The sequence below is a fragment of the Ictidomys tridecemlineatus genome, chromosome 7 (genome assembly GCF_052094955.1).
Source record: "Ictidomys tridecemlineatus isolate mIctTri1 chromosome 7, mIctTri1.hap1, whole genome shotgun sequence".
In the NCBI taxonomy this organism is placed as follows: Eukaryota; Metazoa; Chordata; class Mammalia; order Rodentia; family Sciuridae; genus Ictidomys; species Ictidomys tridecemlineatus.
The window spans coordinates 177,392,220-177,406,333 of NC_135483.1; the positions used below are offsets into that span (position 1 = coordinate 177,392,220).

The 14,114-nt window shown below is 32.8% G+C and overlaps 1 protein-coding gene across 2 annotated transcripts in view; it reads right to left on the minus strand.

The window, feature by feature from the left end:
* Bard1 (BRCA1 associated RING domain 1) overlaps positions 1–14,114 on the minus strand; it is a 72,703-nt gene that overhangs the window by 12,069 nt on the left and 46,520 nt on the right. For both annotated transcript variants that reach the window (XM_021730732.3, XM_040267760.2), the window contains 3 exons: positions 13,957–14,065; positions 8,767–8,899; positions 8,136–8,228 (listed from right to left, as the gene is read on the minus strand). In XM_021730732.3, the coding sequence (XP_021586407.2) occupies positions 8,136–8,228; positions 8,767–8,899; positions 13,957–14,065 (335 nt within the window). The remainder of the gene's footprint in view (positions 1–8,135; positions 8,229–8,766; positions 8,900–13,956; positions 14,066–14,114) is intronic.

Here is a 14,114-nt window from a genome sequence, read left to right on the forward strand (position 1 = left end):
TGAGTCTTATTTGTTGGTTTTGCCTATGTCATAGGGCTCAAATCTGTTTCCCTCACTGTTTTTAATAGAATAATCATATCACCTGAATTTGCTAAGATGAATTTTCGAATCCTAGTATTTGCAATTTATAAATATTCTATAAATTGTTTTTTGCACATAATAAATTTTAGTATCAAATTTTTTAATAACTAAGTAAAAAACTAATGAATCTAATATAAAAGATTTAACTCTAACACATATTGAGAATGAAACTCAAAATAAAAATTTTAACAAGGTCAAAATACCATCCTAGAAATATTGCCAGTGTGCTCAATGACATTACATCATATACTGTTTCTATACTAAATACCAATCCAAAAGGTACTACCAATGTAGTAAAATCATTAAATTAAACTCATTATTTTACATGTGATAATAATTTTCACTTCTTCTTCTCTCTCTCTCTGTCCGTCCTAAGGATATTTACAGAGTATCTGCAACAGTTTCTTTAGGTGAATGAGTACACCAGCACACAGAGCCAAGGACCAAACACTAAACGCTGCTCTGATACCTACTATATCAGAAGTAGCTAATATCTAATTATAGAAATAAGAAAGTGGTTTGTACCTATGCTGGTTGCTTATCCATTTTATGGGTTCATCTGGTTGGTTATTTAAACTATCACAATTAACACATTAAAATGATGTCAACTGATCCTAACAACGTGTGCCACCAGCCAGTCAAAAGAATGTAGCCTGAACAAACAACAGAGTTTGGTTAAGTATGGCAGCAAGAGAAATAAAATGGCATACATCAAGAGAGCCACGTGGCACTTCCAATGGGAAGGCACTGCTACTTTTATAGTGTGCATATGCCTGCATTCATACAAATGTCAGCTCTGTGGCAGTTGAAAATTTTCTGTAAGGGTCAGAAAAATCCAGTACTCTAGTTATATTTACTAAACCAAAAAACTCTGCTGATACTATTTTACTATAAGTAACAATCTGTCAACTCCTTATGCTGCCTAGTAGCAACTAAAGATGAATGAAAAAAAAATAGTTCTTTCTTTCCCCCCTAAAAACTAAGAAACTATTTCCTAGGTCTAAAGCAACATGTTTGAATGGTGACAAAGTATTTTGGTAGAGCTGCTGTCATAGCACAGAAAATCTTAAAAATTTTTTGAAAAGTGAGAGTGAATCTAGTCCAAGGGTTGCAACTCGGATGCCTACAGGGATCAAATAGATTCCATAAATCATAAAAGATTTGAGCAGCTTTCCCAGTGAAACAACTGAAATGAAAACTCATATCCTCCAACTCCTGAGCCATTTTTTTCCTTAAATCTTTATTCTCAATCATAAAAAAAACAAAGCATCCAAGGAACTATTAACTTCTCTTACGATAAATCACATAAGTACTTAATAGAAATAAAAATTATTTTTCAGAGATTAGCCAAAAAGTATGCCAAAAATGGCAAAAACTGCTGACTACTTTGAGGGGGAAAGGATGGTAGTGAGAGGGATAATGCACTTGGCTTTGCCTCTGTGGATCAATGAGCTCATTTAACTTGACTGATGCCAAAGCTGCCACTCTAACTTACACCCTACAGGTTTCAGAATGAGGACATACTCCTCAGTAGACATTATCATAGTCACAAATCTATACAACTTCCAATGAACCTCCTTTGAAGTAAACCCACTGAACTAATTTACTAAGTGAGTAAAAAAAGAAAATGAGATGCTTTAAAATTAACTGACAACAGTTTAAATGATGACAGATTAATATTAAATGAAATGGAAGAATCTACCAGTCAAACACTACATATTTAGCAGGCCTAAATAATGGTTATTTTAAGGTTTTATTAACTCAGTAAAAGCTAAGCAATCTGTAACAAGAATTCTTAACCTATTTCCATTTAAAACAAAATATGAGAACTTTCACAAATTCCTAATAATTAACTCATCTAAGGTATAGTATAAGATTTTAAAACTAACAAAATCATTTTATACCAATTTAAAATACTTATGAAACTAAACTGAACTATTTAATATTTGTAATAAATGTTTTAATGAAGTACACAGTTATTCCATCATCTGCTACCAAAATATTTCAGCAGAAAGACAGACTCTTATTCTCCCTTTTGAAGGAAAAAAAAGCAGCAAATGCAAGGTCACATTTTTGTTAGCTGTCTCAGCTAGTGATTTCCAAAATGAAATGACTACATGAGTAAGTAATGTTATTTATGAAAACATAGATTTCTTCATATGCCAGAATGATACATACTTTAAAATGTGTCAAAAAAGCCATTTTCTTTATAAAATGTATGCTTTATTTCATCTTTCTTTTCACATGTTCAAAGATTTTGACTGAAAAACAAATAATAGTAGCAACAACCTAGCTACTGAAATGAAGAGATTCTTCTAGCCCAGATTTATTCCTTATCATATCCATCATTTCATGTAAACTTTCCTTACCCTGGGATCTTAATACTTTATATGTATATATATACAAACCCAACATACTACTTGACTCAAAGTCATTAACTTAAACTCATTAAGGCAGCTTTGGCTACCTTCACAAAGCCTAGAATATTTGCATATTAATGTAGCTTAGAAATTTCAGGGCTGTACAATTTTTTAAAAAAGAAACTTATACTGTACAGAGAGGTATTTGTTTATTCTATTATCACTAGTAACCACTCCTGCCTCCTACCTCATAAAAGCATATTTTCCATTTTAGCAGTGTGAATCACTAATGATGTTCTTGGATTTATATTAAGCCTGGTTACTTCTAGTTTTAGAAGGGGAAAACAAAAAGGAACATACAACGCAGAGGGAATAGGAAAAAGGAACTCATGAATCCACATCTATGCAATATGATCAGAGAATAAAATGAAGATGAAATAAAGCTTCAAAATAAAGATCTGTTTCAAGTATCCAAAAGGAAGGGATTAACCCTACATAGAAGGTCACAGAATGTACTCATTCTCTTCAAAGGCTAGAACAGTATATAAATATTTTAACAAATTGTTGTTGTTTTGGATCTGCCAGTTATTTGTAACTGAAATAGCATCAGTAATCAGAATTAAGTATCACTCTTGGATAACAACAAATGTCCTTTAAAAAAATTTAATCAAACATCACTTCATGGCAAAACCAAAAGTCCTAATAAAACATGTCATTAGATCCAAAGTAGGAACTTATGTCATTCAAAATAATAGAATATAAGTAAAATAAACAGGAATTTCTCTTCAGAGTCTAATCATAATCAATATCTGGGTTGTAAAATAAAATAATTTCTTTTTTTGCAAATGTTTTTACATTAGGTTTTTAGCCAAGTAAACTATGAAACCACTAAAGTTTAGAAAAAAGGAAAATCACAAGAAACCTACAATAAAGAAGAAAACAGAGAAAGAACAAATATACCATCACTGCAATTTCTGACAAATTGGGTACCAACTAAATGAATAGAGAAATAAACACAGTATACAAAATCCTGAAAGAACACAGTGTCAGAAGACAGTAAAATGAAGGCTGAAACTGTAAAATAAAAGCTAAATGTTCAATTCACTCCATCATAAACATCTAGTTTGAAATATCACAGAAATTATAGTCATGGATCAGTAGATTTTGTGATTCCATATAAATTCTATTGAACAATTATTTATTTTAGGCTACTTCTTAAGCTACTATTCTACTTGTACATATATTTAGTATATAAAATACATTTTCTTTTAAGATAATATGCTAAGTTAATTTTACTTAATGCATACTAAGAAGTAAATTGTATCACTAAAAATATATTACTATTATAAAATTTTCTAAAGCAAAACTTGAGTATCAGTTTTCCCACCTTATATAATAAATACTACCAAAATTGTCTGTTTAAAGATGTCATTAAAGTCTAATGACAACCTCATCAGTCTAATGTCCCAAACTCCAACAATTGAAAACTTATGTTCATGATTCTTTGGAGGTGATATATTAAAATTCTGAGTATAAATTTCTAATCTTAGATTAGTAAAATCATATGAAAATGTATTTCTAGGCCTGAATTAACAAGTATAAAAGATCTGGTATATTAATTAAGTTGTAGATATCCACAGATGCAGGTTCTAATTTTCCTTTTTAAAGACCAAAGCCCTTACCTATTCAATTAATTGCTGGGAAAGACTAAAAAGAAAATATATTATCTAATATATTAGAACTTGAAATTCTGAATTTATTTTTACAGAATTTGAATTTAAACTAATAGGCACACACTGTTTTCAAAACTCTTAAAAACAAATGAGCCTCTTTAGTAATGTTCCAACCTACTATACTTTTCTTCTTTTGCCTACAAGGATTCATAATTTATGCTGTAAGAAAGACATAATTGGTTTTATGTTTTTTTAATTTAAAAAATCCTGTTTTTATAATACTTTTGTTTTACTTGTATAAAAATACAAACTTTTCTCAAAGAATAACTTTAAAAAAAATAAAGAAAAAATTTAACCTTTTCATTTATTTGTTTTTTTTTTTTTTTTGTGGTGCTGAGGATCAAAACCAGAAAAGAATGAATTTGTTAAGCTGATTATGAGGTTAGTTATAATCCCGCGATGTAATGATTGTCTGTTAGGGTCCATTGCTACAAAGACAAAAACAAAAAACGGCCCTTCCTTGGTCAGACACAAGTCCAATGCAAAATGTCTGGCACATTCCCCTAGCAACTCCTTCAGGTGCTAAGACTTTTAAAACTTCCACAGCTGCAATTTTATTTAAACTTAGATGAGAAAAGGGGAAGAGGGAAAACATTAAAGATGACAGCCATCTGCTTGCCTTTCACAAAGAGGTGAGAAACGAAGACGCAGAATTCAATTTTTTTAAAAGAGGTTAAACCAGAGAAATGTTGAAAATAGTGTACTAAAGAAACCGGTGGGTAAAAAATACTTATTGAAGGTGTAGCCTGCACTTTTTGGTATGCAGTTTCAACTTATTATTCATAATAGATTTATAAAATATCTTATTTATGTAATTTCTATTCTTTTAGTCATGTCATTTGTTTAATTACCAAAATTCACCTTCTACAAAGGTGGTTATTAGAAGCTTATGAGGAATTAGCATCCATACTACAACAGAGGCAGAATCTTATCCACAGATCTGACATCTTCTTTTTCCCTCTTTTGGTGGTTCTAGGGACTGAACCCACACCTTGTACATGCTAAGTAGGTACTTTATCCCGAGCTACATCCCCAGCCCTCCCACAATTATGATCATAATGAAGGATCTTTCCCTATTTATAGTTTCTGCAAAATATAAGATAAAAACTATCCCGTAAAAAACCTGTTAAACAATATGATGAGACAGAATGGCTGGTACAACAGTATAATGAGGGCCTAGTCTCAGAATCTTCCTGCTAAGTCTAATGACTATGCCTTTCTAAGACACACACACACACACACACACACACACACACACACATACACAAACACATATATGGAAAATAGATATAATATATAAAATATTTACATATGGAAAATAAGAGCTATTAACAAAATAAGGCAAAACAGAAAATAGTTAAATTCTGAACTACTGGATCAAAAAGTTTTGAATAATTCTTTGTTAATTTGTAAAATTAGTCAAGTATCTCAAGAAAAAAAATTGATAATAAAATTCCTCTTGAATTATTTGATTTATGGGAAAATACAGGTTTCTCTACCAAAAAAGCTAGGGCCTACACTCAAACTCGAGACTTAGTTTTTATTAAGTCATACATCTTTACAATTAATTTTGAAAGTTTTTGTCCACTTCTTTTTCTTTTAATTTAAATGATTTTCAGAGAGTTTGAATAGCTCTGAAACACTTTTTCAAACCAAACTGAGATGCTTGACACTAAGAACAATATAGAAACTGTGAGAAATATATATATATATATATATAAGAAAAAAAGGTACTTGAGAGTTTTTGCCTTCTTTTTATAAACCCAGTGACTATTTAAAGTAATTGTCTCAAACCTTCAGCCTACTTCACTTTTGACTTTATATTAGAAAATATAAGAATATGAACTTCAGTAAGATATTCCAACTACCCTCTATCCTAAAAAGATCATTGATATTAGAAGATGTTAATCAGTACTGGGAGAATCACTACACAGCACAATATTAGGTGAGCTTGAGTTCATCAGCAATTTTATGAAAATAACATGGCCAAGCCAATGAAGTGACAAAACTCACATCTCCAAAAGAAGGTAGATTTTATAGAAATGTATTGTGTAGCCTGTTTATGTAACCAAATACCAATGTTCAGCATATTCTCAAAAACTAGACTCAAAGTGGAAAACATCTTAACACTCAAAATTTCACATGGCCTTTTTATTACTGAGACTTTATCATTATGCAACTCTATTTCTTCTTATAAGTACTGGCAAAGTTTCCAGCACAGGAGAAAAGAATACATAGTCATGGTGTCATTTTAAGTGAGTTTTTTAAACATTCAGGCTCAATAAGACCACAGATTTGGAAGAAAAAAGAAAGTTCAAATGTAAAGAGACATAATAAGAAATCTTTTTTTCCCCTATGCAAATGATCAATTAGTTCAATCACTTATTTCTCAAACTGGTCAGAACATGGAGGAATTAATAACAGAGACTAATGAGGATAGATGGAATGGAATTGCTAGTTACAAGACACTTTGGTGGGTTCAACCACATCAGCGGGAAACAGCATCAACGAAAAGAGAAAGTAGAAGCCTCATTTGAAAAGGACATGAACACAAAGAAAACTGTTTACAAACCAAAGAATTTCAAACTCAGATTAAATAATACAATTAAGATCTTTGGTAGCACACGCCTGTAATCCCAGGGACTCAGGAGTCTGAGAGGCACAAGGATCATAAGTTCAAGGTCAGCCTCAGAAATTCAGCAAAACTCTGTCTTGAAATAAAAAAAATAATGAGGACTGGGGATTTAGCTCTGTGGTAAAGTGCCCTTCGGTTCAATCCTGGTACCAAAAATAAATAAATATATTTTTTTTAAGTTTTTAAAATCTTGATAAATTAAGCATTATACCATGAAGTCTTCAAAGAACAAAGCCATAAAACAATGTTTTTTTAAATGAATTTTATTATACTATTTACTTCTTAGAAAGAAAGTTTCACTAATTATATCCATTATTCTTTAACTTTTTATTTTGAAATAATTAGTCACACAGAGAAGTTCCAAGCTACCTTCCCTCCAACAACTCTAGCACTATCAACAACCCTACATCAACACAATTCACAGCAACTACATATGCACTAGTGTGTGTGTGCATGTAACTATGACACTTTATCACACATGCAGGCTTGTACCATAAACATCACTATGATCAATATCCTAAACTGTATAATCACAAGACTTCCCATGGTATTCTTTTGCAACCACTAATCTTTTCTAAACAATTTATTAACAAAGGTAGGTTAATCCACTGTCCTACTTCAGCTATTACATCAAAGGTAGATACTTAGCTACTGAGGAGTAGAAAATAACCAAGTATGAGGTTTCATTTTTTTTTTAAAGTCCTACATGAATGCACAAAAAAAGCATACATGTGACAGCAGGAGAGATGGAGGGCAGCTTAGAAGTGCTGATGTTTGACTGACAATAACAAGGAAAGAGGGCCATATTTTCAATGGAGGTTCTGGTTACACCTCATGTATTTACCCCAGACCTGGTAGTACAATGCAGTCTAAATTTCTCAACAGCTACCTAAAAATGATGAATTAAAACTAAGAGAACAAAAAAGAGTCAGGTAGGTAATATTTTAGAAATCTTAAAGGGAAAGCAATAAACTACTTTCATTTCATAGACCTCTTACGCAGTATATTTAAAACAGGAGTATGTTAAGTTAAATACATCATTTAACAGTAATATGGAAAGTCTACAATGTACTCCATTTACTCCTTACTAAAAAGTTGGTATTATAGAAAAAAAGACTTGAAAATCACAATATATTTGTGGACATTTTATTAAAAATATATACATAATAGCATTAATATCAGAAGCTTTTTCAAAATACAGAAACTAACAAGAAGTAAGAAAAGTAGCATATGTTCCTTAAATAATTAGGCACATTAATAATGCACTTTGAAAAGTAAACTACATCGGTTCATGCATGTTGCAATTCTCCCAAATCCAATACTTACATTCAAACTTTAGAATCCAGCATCCATTAAGAATTCCAAGCATACACTTCAGAGTACTCTGAACTTCATCACCAGGTACAATGACATGAGTTACTAAAACACAAATATAGTAGTAAGAAAAACAGAGATATAAACCAAAGTAATTAATATCCTTTAAAAAAATAACCAGTTAGTACATTTTATTAACTTATACCTGAACTTTCTTCAAAGGTCACAATTTTTATACACAAATAAAGGACTTTTTATATCATTCTCTAATCTGACCATCAACATGAAAAATTAGATCAATAGTTTACCAATAGTAAAGTTGAAGTCACATTAGCAAATGCAAATTTTCTGTTATTTTCAAATTATAACTGAGGAATTACTGCATTACATAGCATTCTAATGTCACTGGCAAACCCATAAATTTGTTCTTCTGACATACTTTCCTAAAACATGTATAAGGTTTCAAACTTCACATTTTGTAGTAACATTAAACCTGTAAGTAATTTATTACAACAAAAACATTTTAGGTTGTTACAAGATACAAAGTATATATCTCAATGGTTAAAGCATATCCAAGTTAATTTTCCAAAGTGATTACCTATTTAAAATTTTTTTCTGCTAAAAATAAAATCAAAATCCTCACCTGTACTGTCAAACTCAGCACATTTTTTAGCCTTAAGAATTGTTGCAAGTTCACTGAGCATTTTCTGTTGTTCTGAAGAAAGTCCACTGCCTATAACCACAAGTGGTCCATCTCTACGCTGCCCAGTATTCACCTGTTAGTGAAAAAGGAAATGCCACAGCAGTAAAATTTAGAAAGAGACATTCAACAGGATGTCACCTGATAAAAGACTGAATTTCATTACTTCACTTACTCTATTTAATAATTCCCAAAAATGTCTAATGAATCTACACTCACGTCCCTGATGCTCAACATATTTGAGTAACTATTTTTCTGTTCCTTTATTTTCCTCCCAAGAAAACATAAATTGGGCTAGTTCTCTTTACCCAGGACATCGTTCTTCCTTGTTGTCAAACCAGATCTCTGTAGGGTTTAAAATTTTAGTCTGTCACTGGTAAACCCAAAGTATCAATTAAAATGATCAATTCTCTTTGCCTCCTCCAATTATTCAACAGAGTTAAACTCAATTTGCTCAATTTAGTTGAAATTGAGATTATCTATAAAGTCAAAGAACACGGAAGCTTTATGGCCTCAAAGAAGACAAATGTTTATTAAAGCTAAGGAAAAATGAAAATAGAAAAAAGAATTCAAGTTAGGAGATTGGATCCATAACAGTGAGAAGTCCATGTCACTCATGAGAGAGGAAGTAGTACTCTAACAAAGACTTACACTTTTATTTTAACAATTATATTTAGAGTTTAGGAGACAAAAAGATACAAAAATAAAGAGAAGACACCAATGTATGTCATTAAAGATTAGAAATGGAAGATGCAAAGAAACAATGACAAAGTGGCTAAAGAACAGCTAATAGAAATTTAGTAAATAGAATTAGAATGAATTTCCAAAAGCTACCTGATGAAACAGAAGTAATAATCCAGTGAAGAAGAAAAGTTAAATCAGTACTGCTGTATTAAAGGATAAAATGCCAAATGCAATACTGTCCTTTTCAAACATGAGACACAGGGCCCTTTGTGTATGTATGTATATTGGGCATCTGGGCTTTCCAGAGCTCTGAAGTACATGAGAAGAATGATGAAGGCACAAGCCCACAGAGCTGGGAGAAAGTCAGTATTCACTTCACACAGCACAACAGTTATAATTCATATTATACCTAAATCGTTGGCTACATCTATAAATAGGCTAATTTCAATAATTCAGTATTCATTCCCTCAAAAAAGATTAAATGAGATTCTACTATGTATTAAGCAAGCATATAAGTCAGTTTTTAAAATATTTGCATAGATTTTGTTTTAAAAATAATAGTATTCAGTAAGTTCAACTAGCATACTTACTTATTCATTGCAAATTCCAATAGCAACAGTTTTACTGGGCATGGTACATATTCCACACCAATTTACAATCACATTTCTATAAGCATTTTTCCTAGTCACTAAATTATAAAACAATGTAAACATGACTAAACACTGTAAACACCCTATAACATGAAAATGTTCAGTACACTCAATATACTCTATAATTATTCAATTACTATATGATGATAATATTAAAAAACAGTATGTCAAAAAATCTTGAGTTAGGCAAATAAGTGCCATAAAACTAGCTCTAAATAGAATACATTACTCTTCAACTTATATAACTCTAAATTAGTTCACTGCACAAAACACAAAAGTAGAAAGATATCATATCTAAATATAGCATGTTATACTATCTGTACCAAGAAAACTACCAAAGTGGGTCAAGCATTTTCCTATCATAGTTTTTAAAATCTCCATAAAAAACGGAAACTGAAACTAATTTCTCATAGTGAAGGAATGCTATAATAAAATATAAAGCAAACAGCTGCCAAAGCCATACGTTTGACTTAGGGAGGGACTGAGCATGGGGGCTGGGGATTCTATTTGAATAAGAAAGGGTCTCAGAACCATGAGGCTCCAAAGAGGTTCAAGAAATAATCCAAGAGCTCAATACCCTGATTTTATAGAAATTAGACATTTTGTTCAGCGGCATTAAACTCACTCTTACTCAAATAATAATTCAATGTGGTACTTTTCTCAGATAATTATTATTAGTGATGAGTTTATAAAAATGAAGTTAAAAATCTGGAAAGAATAAAAAAATAAATGTGCTGCTCAAAAGGGATCATGGGCAGAGAAATCCCCAAATGAACATGGCCAGCAGTTTTGTTGGTCTTTAAGATCAGAGAGTATTTCTCAAATTCAAAGCAATGTATTCAAATAGTTATTAACTAATACTTCTCAACCCTTCCCTTCACCTGATATTCCCTGAAGCAGCTTCTTGGAAAGGATTCCAGACCCAGCCACCAAGCACTTGTGCTCATTTTAGGGACAAGCATGCCTCTAACAGGGCACTACAGTGCTCCTGCACACAGTCAATAAATACTTATTAAGCCCTTAATATATGCCAGAAACTGTTTTCAATGCCAGAGTTAATATAGTAAATAAGACATTCAGTCCCTGCCTTCACAGAGTTTATATTCTAGTTGGAGCAGGGGGAAAAAAACAATTCAGTAAAAACATCTGATACCAGATAATCTGTGGTATGACAATACAGGGGGAGCGGAGCGGGTGAGCAACCTTGGGAGATACTCTTTCACAGGCAGTGGCACAGTCAGACTGGAAGGAAATGAGAAAATAGGTCACATGAACATCTGGCTCCCGACATCTGTTCCTGGCAAAGAAAACAACTAGTGCTAAAGACCTAACAGAGAACATACTTGGTGGACTCAAAGGCAGCCCATGTGGCTTAAAAAGGTGAGCAGAAAATGCCTGGGGGCAGCAGATCCCAGAGTTCACATCTTAAGGGTTCTACATAAAGAAGCTATGCTTTCAACTTACACTTGTGATCAGGTAATGGTTTTTCTTCAGCCTCGTTATCAACCATTAAGACAGTAAATAATGATACTCACAGGCCACATCCACATGACAGTACAGATTCCTCATATTCCATAATAAAAATCCTTATTTTCTGAAGGCATTGCCATCCTCAGACTCCAAGAATACCATAAAGATATCTTTATTTCTGACACACTTAATGTGATCCTTCTTCAGCTTTTACATAAAAGGAACACTGACAAATGACAACTTTGATAAGCTGTGTTCTGCCAGGAGAGTTCAAGTATAAATGAATAAAATAAGTAGCATTAAGTAGTTATTAAGTATGGTGGAACTGAATGAGAACTGACCTAAGACTTAAGAAATTTGAGTTCTAACTGGTCCATTAAGAAATATTTTTTTTAATGTCTGGTTAATAACCCCGGGCAAAGCAACACCTCTCTAGGTCTCAGTTTTCTCATTTGTAAAAGGAATAAATTAAACTGCTGACTTCTAAGTTCTCTTCTAGCTCATTTCCAAAACTATAATTTGGAGCACATTTATAAGGTTGCAATCTAAAGCAGAAGATAAAGAGCTTGCAACTATAAAAGAAACTAGCCTGTGATGGAACCTATGACCACATCAAATTGTAACTACCTCAGCCATCTCTGTAACTTCAACAAGGCATCAATCACTAATCCATTGCCCTTCCTAGACAGGAAGTCTCCTGGGAATGCTGTTTCCTTCAGTTTATCCCCTTCCCTCATCTGAGCAGTTACCAAGATACAGCAAGTCCATCAACTCTCTTTCTCTCTCAAACTCCTTCTTTTCTCCATCTCCACATTATTACCACCACCCTCAATTCCAGGCTTCACCATTTCACACCTGAACTCTACCACAACAGTCTCTCTGTCAGCCTCAATCTCTTCCTTCTCACAACTGGGTCCTCCAGACCACCCCATTCCAGTTAAACACAGTAAAGGTCCCCAGTAAGTCTAAAGTCCCTATCAAGAAATTCAAGGCCTTTCACAGGCTGATCCCAACCCAGTTCTTTAGCCCAAATTCCACTTTAACAAACCTTAGTTCCTCTCACCCTACACTGTACAGTGCCTTGAATTTCTAAGGTTCTTTATGTCTCCTTTCCTCCTAGCAGTTGCTCTTTACAATTGAACTACTTTCTTCACGATGTTAAGATTAATAAAAGTGAACAACGTTGTTGTCCAGACAAAACCCATTCCTCACTGCTTCCACACTACCAAAAGTCCAGGTATGGACCTTTTAAGATCTGACCCTATTTCCAAGCCCAAGGTATGTCAAAACAAATTTAGTACTGGTTCTGACAAATCAGACACTGGGGAAATTAACAATAAGATCCCTGGGAAAAGTTTTAGTGACTCTTTTACAGGTGGCCACTGTCACATCTGAAATTGTGGCGATGATCCTATGACCACTAAGGGGACACAGCTTACAAATATAGGATGGCAAAGCAAATAGAAAGAATTTGGGTCCTTGGTACAGTCCTTAACTGCTGTGTAAAACAATGCAGAGCTAGCCTATGGTGGGATCACCTTTAAGATAATAAATTAAAAACTTTAATCATTTGTGTAAAGTTTTTCTAATATTTGTATCTAACAGCATTCTAACAGATAGCCTGCTAAAACTCTTACCTTGAAGACTGAGACATCTTCTGTCATCTTCTCTGTGAAGTTCTTCCTGAACCCTTCTGAAGTTTTCTTTTACGTTCTCTATGATTCTATTGTACATTTTTAGTGCTTCTATTATAAATTTACTACAATGTGCAGTAAAATTTTTATATCTGTATTCCCTACTTAGTTGTGGGTTCCTAAGGAAAAGGCGTTCTTTCTACTTTATCTCTTGTATCTTTGTCACTTGTGCCTTTCTCCTTAGCTCCAAAATCACATATCCAACAACCTACTCTGTTTGATATAAAATTGGTGTACACTACTACAGATTCCCTTCCCCATAATACAATATTTACACATTCACAGTCTATCTTTCTTCTCTATCTCACACTAGCAGGTAAGTCCCCTGAACTTATCTATTCAATCTGTCTCTTTTCTGCTTCTCACTAGCAGGCAAGTTCTTTGAAGTAAGGGTTTTATCAGTCATATTCATTGTTGTATGAATGCTGCCTTAAGTACAGAGAATGTTCAATAAATATTTCTTGATAGTCTTACTCTGATTGTCTCTGAATCCACCGTAGCTACTACTAAGAAAGTGCTCAATAATTGTTTGGTGAATGAAAGCCATTTGCTAACTGGAAATTTTTCCATTATGTTCCTTTCATAACCAATTTCAATAAAAGATATAAATGTCCCAAAGCTAAATCTATACTTACAACTGAGCAATGGCTAGTTGAGGATGATTCATTCTTCTCTGGTAGCAGCAATAATGATTTCATATTTTCATTGTCTGTATAATCCACAGGCCGCAGACCAAATATGTTACTGGTAAAATAAATGCAGATGGGTCTAAGTAAATAAAATGTGTGACTTG